The following is a 7,515-nucleotide window of genomic DNA, read 5'->3' on the forward strand; positions in this document are numbered from 1 at the left end:
ATCTCACCACCTCGGTGAGATCTAGGATTTTGCCTCAAAGCCTAACTAAGATTACCCAAAATTACCACGCACTGCTTACCTCTAACCTTTAGCTACCTCCTCCTCCTCAGGTCAACCTCCTCTTTCATCATCTGCTCTAAGTTTTTAATATTTTGTAAATTTACCATTTTGTAACTCTTCTCCTTGATTAGTTCACTAATTGTTTTCTTTTTTGGGCTCTAGATCCCACCACCCTCAACACCGACCACTATCAACAGCCTCCACCTCCTTGAAAGAAGGTAATATTTCTACTTTTCTCTTATTTTTAATTTTTTATTATCACAAAATTATATGCAATTAATGATGTTTTTTTATAATCATGCAAATATAGTTACCCTAAGCATAAACGTCCTAATTTTAAGCCTAATTTCTTAAAAACCCTAATACAACACTAACCCTAAACCCAATATTGTAATAATCTAAAAATAATCAATACTCTTCGTACCTGGAAGTAGTGCGCTAATAATGCTAACTTTAATATTAATATCCTAAGGCCCCGTTTGGCAAACGATTAAGAAAGAGGGGTTAAAAATAAGGATTAATGTACTTAGCCCATTCGATAATCTAAAGGACTAAATTAGTAACCCGTTAAATAAGTTTTATTTTAGTCCTTGTGATCAGTTTTAGTGTTTGGGAATAACAATGATTTTTTTTAATTTTTTATTATCACAAAATTATATGCAATTAATGATGTTTTTTTATAATCATGCAAATATAGTTACCCTAAGCATAAACGTCCTAATTTTAAGCCTAATTTCTTAAAAACCCTAATACAACACTAACCCTAAACCCAATATTGTAATAATCTAAAAATAATCAATACTCTTCGTACCTGGAAGTAGTGCGCTAATAATGCTAACTTTAATATTAATATCCTAAGGCCCCGTTTGGCAAACGATTAAGAAAGAGGGGTTAAAAATAAGGATTAATGTACTTAGCCCATTCGATAATCTAAAGGACTAAATTAGTAACCCGTTAAATAAGTTTTATTTTAGTCCTTGTGATCAGTTTTAGTGTTTGGGAATAACAATGATTTTGACTATTTTCTTTTATAATTAGAAGGGTGAACTCTTAATCCCCAAAATTTTCATCACCGCACTCTCAAATCCCTAACCCCCTCGTCTTCGCTTCATCCGACCCCGTCGAAGTTCGACTGCTGCCGCTGGCCATTCGCCTTGCAGAAAGGGGAGTCGCTTTGGCTATGTCAGATGCTACTTTGGATGTTGTACTAACCGAATCTTATGATCCAGTAAGTACATACTCTCTACGAAAGAGATTGCTTACCTGCTGCTTTGTGTTGTAGGTTTATGGTGCAAGGCCAATTAGGAGCTTGCTAGAGAAGAGGGTGGTGGCCACCCGCACCGACGGAGACGCCGTCAAGGTCTCTCTCTAAACTTTGATCTACCCCATTTCCTCAATTTCTGAAACCCTAACCTTAGTTGTGTTGGATCAAGTTGCAGGAGCTGGATGAGATGAAGAAGCGTCTGAAGGAGATGGAGGATGAGGCGGCAGCGCTCCGCGAGATGCAGGCCAAGATCGAGAAGGAGATGGGAGGCATTGCAGGTCGATCCCCCTACTTTCCTTCTTCTTCTTCTTCTATGGTTTCGGTTTCTTTATCTTAATGCCGACTAGGGTAAAATTAGATCCTCCCTTTTTCATTTGAGGTTTTATTCTGTGCAATTACGCTCTCTTGTTATTTGAACTGGTCCAGTATATTGTGATTTGAACTGGTCCAGCTTTTAGGGTTATTCTTTTATTTGTATTTGATTTTAGATAGATGTCGAGTGAGGGTTGCAACCCTTTTAATTTTGTATGATTAGGTTCTTTTTGAGTTGTTGGATTTGTGGAATCTAGTAAGATGCATAATGTAGGTATATGTTAGTTTAAGTTTGTCAAATTTGTATTGTTAGTCATGATTGAATTTTCATTATGCAGTGGCAAATTGGCAAAATAATTGATCTTCTGCTAAGATGGTTACCTGATATCCCTTTGACAGTTTACTCTGTTTATTGTTTGATTATTTGGATGGTATTCAGGTTTGCTATTTTATGATATCTTTTAACGTAAATAGTCTATAGTTAAAGCAAATCTGTTTCATGGTCTGGTAGAGTCAAGCGTTGGTTTATGTGAGAAGTTAAGATTCAGCAAACATGTTTTTGCTGGTGTATTATTTTACTTCAAGAATCATTAGTAGTTTTGCATGTGATATTCTATTTGGTGTAAAATAATGGATCTTGATATACAATGCATACAAAAAAAATGAAAATAACATCATCTTGTACCTGCATAGTCTGTATTATAATAATTGAATAATACCATTCCTTTCCACAAACTTTTCACTCAAGCAGCAACTGAGTTTACCCCAGTAGGCAAGCAGTGTAGAAGCGCTAACCATCTCCACTGCAAATAAAACATTAATTGACAATCCTAGTATTTTACAGAATAGTCTTTGAATTGTGGTCTCTTCTCAATTTCTTACTACCTAGATATTCAGTTCTGCTAAAAAATTTGATGAATGGTTTCAAATTTCTGGAGAGAATGATCAGCAGGAGGTTGTTCAACAGCTTCATAAGGTGAACTTCACAGACCTTTTATGCATTCCGAGTTTTTTGTGTTAAGAAGTCAGCTACAAAGTACTCATGTGCTTTTGCTTATCTTGAAGGTGCTTCGCCCGTAGTGTAAAACCCCGAAATTTCATAACGAGTTTTGTGTGAATAAATAATAATAAACCTATCTGTTGTGATGGATAACTATATATATATGAGATATATATATATTTATCAGTGTTTGGGAACCCAACAGGTGTTTATATATGAGAGACTTTGAGTGATATGTGTCCAGCAGGTGAAATGCCTACAGAAGGCAGCTTGTTTTTCAGGTTCGGGTTTTAGTTTTGGGCTATTGGGTTTCGGGTCGGGTTGGGGAATTGGTATTTATACCAACTCAACCCAGGAGAGTTTCTCCTCTCCTCAAACGTAAAACCCTAGCCCCTTTTTCTCTCCCCTCTCAAAACCCTAGCCGTCACTGGTGATCTTTGAGGAGTTTGGAGGAGTTCCAGGGGATTTCAGCAGATTGGATCTCAAGAGAATCATCTCCAGAACGTTCGTCATCACCCAAGGCGAGTATCATCTCGCCAAATCCCTCACCCCTGTTTTCCATGATCTTTATTTTGGATTTTTGAGTTTTGGATGAGCCAAAATAGTATTTTTGTTAAGAAACGAATTAGCTATGGTATAATAGTATGAATCAGAGGTTTTTGTTTATAAAAACTCACCCAATACCTGTTTGATGATGATCTAGATCTGAAATTTTGCCTAAACAAGAACTAAATCATTTTTACTGTCATTTAAACGATTTGGAAATTGTTTCTCATGTTTTTATAATATTGGAAGGATAGATTTCAAGCCTGAGAGTTGTTGTTTATGTTCAGTATGATTTTTAACCTTAGAACTCTTGTTATCGTAGAGATTTGCAAATTTTCGTTTCAGGTTTCGAGCTGACAGAAACCCAGATTTGGGTTTCTGTCCGCTCGGCAGTCGACCGCTGAGCTCGTTTTGAGTTTTCGGTCGACCGCCCGTTATTTCGGTCGACCGCGTCGTCATTTCGGTCGACCGCCGATTATTTCGGTCGACCGTGACATTATTTCGGCCGACCGCCAGGCTCGTATCAGAGATCGGTCGACCGACTCGGTCGACCGACGCTCTGTCTGTGGTATTTTCCTGGTTTTGGGTATTTTTGTACATTCCATTCATGTTTGGGAGTCTGTCTGGACTATCTGACATTGGTATTTAGTCCTACTATGTACCCAGGCATGATGGATAACCTGAGGGTACAAATTGTGAATATATACACTGATATGATTATGAAGTGATGTAAATTTAGATTTCACTATATATCACCGCGACATGTTTCACAGTTTCACAGTCCTCGTGTTGGACTATAATCCATGGAAGTCCTCGTGATGGACTATAATTTCATTCCAGTCCTCGTGTTGGACATTTGACACTTATTCTATGAGTTGGAAACTACGATGTAGATAGTTTTCCTGATTTGGACAAGGTCCTTAACCCTGCACATGACCTCTTCACAGAAGTTCACGACATGATGTTGACATGACACTTATGTAAGTAATAACATGGTATTCATGTTAGCTATGGTATGGCACTGTATACTGTTCTGAGATTTGCTGTATTTCTTTTATTATTGTTTCTGTACTAGAACCTCGGGTTTGGTGTTTAGAGATTTACAATTTGAGATACCAGGTATATACATGAGGGTTTCCTTGTTTGGATTATTTCGCTCGACGTACCTATGCTCGTGTTGTAAATTTCTAAATACTAAAACCCTCTTTAGTAGGATTAATGATTCTAGATCTAATATATATTATCTGTATTTTCTTATACAACGAGCCCTGTTCCCTTGGGGTTGGTTGTGATGTTACTCGCTAGCGCTTTGACGCTCGTTGTCCCTCCCCCTTTCAGGTCACGAGCCAGGAGCACGGAGAGCCGCAGGTTGATAGCGGACCACATTAGTGTCCAGCTTTGCTTTCTAGTTATGTATTATTTTTCTTTGGGCTCCACTGTAGTGAGGTTAAACATTTGAGGGTATTATTCTAGAAGTTGTAAAGGCTGTGTGCCTTATTTCCTTTTGTCAGACATTTGTATTTGAGACTTTGTTGAGTATTTCAGTTTATCTACTCAGATCTTGACTATGTATTTCTGTATGGTTGGATGATGAGATATTTAAGTGACTATTATTATTTCATCAGTATTCCTTGCATTACCTCTCACCTGTTTTGTACCTACACCAGTTGTTGATTCTACTAGATAGATGTTAATTGTGATGGTGAAACATGTTATTGCACGGTGTGGTGCATAGCAGGTTTGACATTCTTGGTTTCACCTTGGACTGCAGCCTTGTGTGAACCCAGGGGCGTCACAGTTGGTATCAGAGCTCTAGTTCCAGTATCCTTAGGATCATCCTGTGTCGAGTCGTGGAGCTAGGATAGAGTTTCCTAGGATTCATGTATAGAGTCCGTAAGGATTTCCTAGTATGAGTGAGGACGATATATGCGTATATCTCAAAAAATTTGAGAATTTTTTTTATGACAACTATTTTTGTATAAGTTTAAAGTATTTGTGCAAATACTATATGTTGTGAAAATTGTATTGTGATACGCTATTTATAGAAGTCTATTTTGACTCATAAACTCTTATTTTCTTTTGATCAGAGAGATGGCAGGACGAGGTAGACCCCGTACCAGGAGGGCTAGCCAGGCAGAGTCTCATCAGCCAGCTCAGTCCGAGCCCCAGCAGACTCCACCCGAGCCGCAGCAGGCTCCTCAGTATCTGGTGGACCTTATGGCTCCTCTTATCGCTCGGATGACAGCTATTGAGGAGTTGGTGACGACTCATATAGCAGCCAGCTGACACCCGGGGCCATCTCCACCGCGGGTACCTCAGAGCAGGCCGGGATACCTGCCGTCCCTGTCAGAGAGAGACCTCCGAGGTCGCGCCTGCAGGCCATTCCTCTAGCAGTCCCAGATAGGACCACAGAGCAGGAGGCTTGGCTCGTATAGTGGAGAGGTATCAGAAGATGAGGGCACCAGAGTTCCAGGGGTCACCAGACCCTCTGCAGCCCATAAGTGGAAGGAGGATGTGGGCAACATTCTCGATATACTCGGTGTAGATTCAGTCCAAAAGCAGAGAGCTGGCATCCTACAGTCTAAAGGAGATGCCGGAGGTGGTACCGACTCCAGTTCACTCCAGAGCAGAGGCTGAACCCTCACGTGGGAGGACTTTATATATTTGCTTCGATGGACATTACATTCTTCCGCAGCACGGAGCTGGGAAGGAGCTTGAGTTGTCCCGATTGACTCAGGGGGATATGTCAAGTGGCTGATTTTGAGAGCCGGTTCATGGAGCTGTTACATTTCACAGGCATGTGGCAGACAGGAGAACGTCAGGCTCAGATGTTCTTGCTGGGCTTCGCCCTAATCTCGACGACATATCGTTGTCGAGGAGATTTTATTCATCAGGGAGGTAGCTGAGGCTGCCACTTCTCAGGAGATTGAGACCTCTATGTTCCAGGAAAGACAAGGAAGGGAGGCCAAGACAGGACAGAGTGGGGATAAGAGCAAGAACAAGAGACCTTTTTCTGGACAGCAACAGCAGCAGTATCAGGGCCCTTATAAAAGGGGACCCCAGCAGGAGCAGAGAGCACATCAGCAGCGCAGGTTCCAGGGATCCTGTTTTAACTGTCACAAGGTCGGACATAAGGCATCAGAGTGCCGCAGTGCACCAGCAGGTGCCCAGCAGGGCAAAGGTCCGAACCAGTAGCGCCAGCAGCGCCAGCAGGGCAGAGGTCAGGGCCAGCAGAACAGACTTGAGGCACCGCCAGCAGCTCAGAGGACTGAGGGACAGATTCGGGCAGTTCAGGATGTTTCCCAGGGACAGATTATCCCATATTCTCCAGAGCCACAGGCAGGGTTTATGCGGTAGTTCCTCGTGATCATGGAGCTAGTGGAGCTGTAGTGGAGGGTACGTTCTTTGTGAACTCTCTTCCCGCCCGTATTCTTTTCGATTCGGGAGCTTCGCATTCATTCATCTCGCATGCATTTATGGCTAGACTCCAGCTCGTAGCTCAGCCCCTAGACACCCCTCTATCTGTTTCCACCCCTTTAGGTGAGGTATCACTTCTGGAGAGCGTTTGTAGGAGGTGTATCATCAGTCTAGATGAGTCGGAGTTCATAGTGGATTTGATAGTGTTGCATATGTCCGAGTTCGATGTCATTCTTAGTATGGATTGGTTGTCTTCCTACCATATTAGTATTGACTGCTTTGCGAAGACTGTCAAGTTGCGAGCGTCCGATGGGTCCGAGATGATTATAGCCGGCTCTCAGGGCAATCGACTTGCGGAGTCATTTCTGGCGTACATCGAGGAGGTGATGCGACGGGATCAGGGTGCTGAGTTATTGGAGACTAGAGTGGTCTCAGAGTATCAGGATGTCTTTCAGGACATACCTGGACTACCTCCGGTGAGAGAGGTGGAGTTTTGTATTGAGTTGCAGCCTGGCACAGCCCCGATATCCCGCGCACCCTATCGTATGGCACCAGCTGAGATGAGGGAACTTCAGACCCAGTTGGACGAGTTGTTAGCTCAGGGCTTTATTCGCCGGAGTCATTCTCCGTGGGGCGCGCCGGTCCTCTTCGTGAAGAAGAAGGACGGTAGTATGAGATTATGCATAGATTATAGAGAGTTGAACAAGGTCACTATCCGGAATAGGTACCCATTACCTAGGATTGATGACTTGTTTGACCAGTTGCAGGGTGCGCAGTATTTCTCAAAGATTGATCTTCGTTCTGGCTATCATCAGATGCGGGTTCGGGATATGGATATTCCCAAGATCGCTTTTCTTACTCGATATGGTTCTTTCGAGTTCTTGGTCATGCCATTTGGGTTGACCAATGCACCCGC

At 42.1% G+C, this 7,515-nt stretch overlaps 1 protein-coding gene across 1 annotated transcript; it reads left to right on the forward strand.

Moving 5' to 3' along the window:
* LOC109821699 lies at positions 1,137 to 2,753 on the forward strand. The gene is made up of 5 exons (XM_020387864.1): positions 1,137 to 1,264; positions 1,343 to 1,420; positions 1,500 to 1,602; positions 2,534 to 2,612; positions 2,702 to 2,753. Exons 1-5 carry the CDS (start codon positions 1,241 to 1,243, stop codon positions 2,751 to 2,753), a joined length of 336 nt encoding a protein of 111 aa, XP_020243453.1. The 5' UTR covers positions 1,137 to 1,240.

Source organism: Asparagus officinalis, chromosome 8, assembly GCF_001876935.1.
Source record: "Asparagus officinalis chromosome 8, Aspof.V1, whole genome shotgun sequence".
Lineage (NCBI taxonomy): Eukaryota > Viridiplantae > Streptophyta > Magnoliopsida > Asparagales > Asparagaceae > Asparagus > Asparagus officinalis.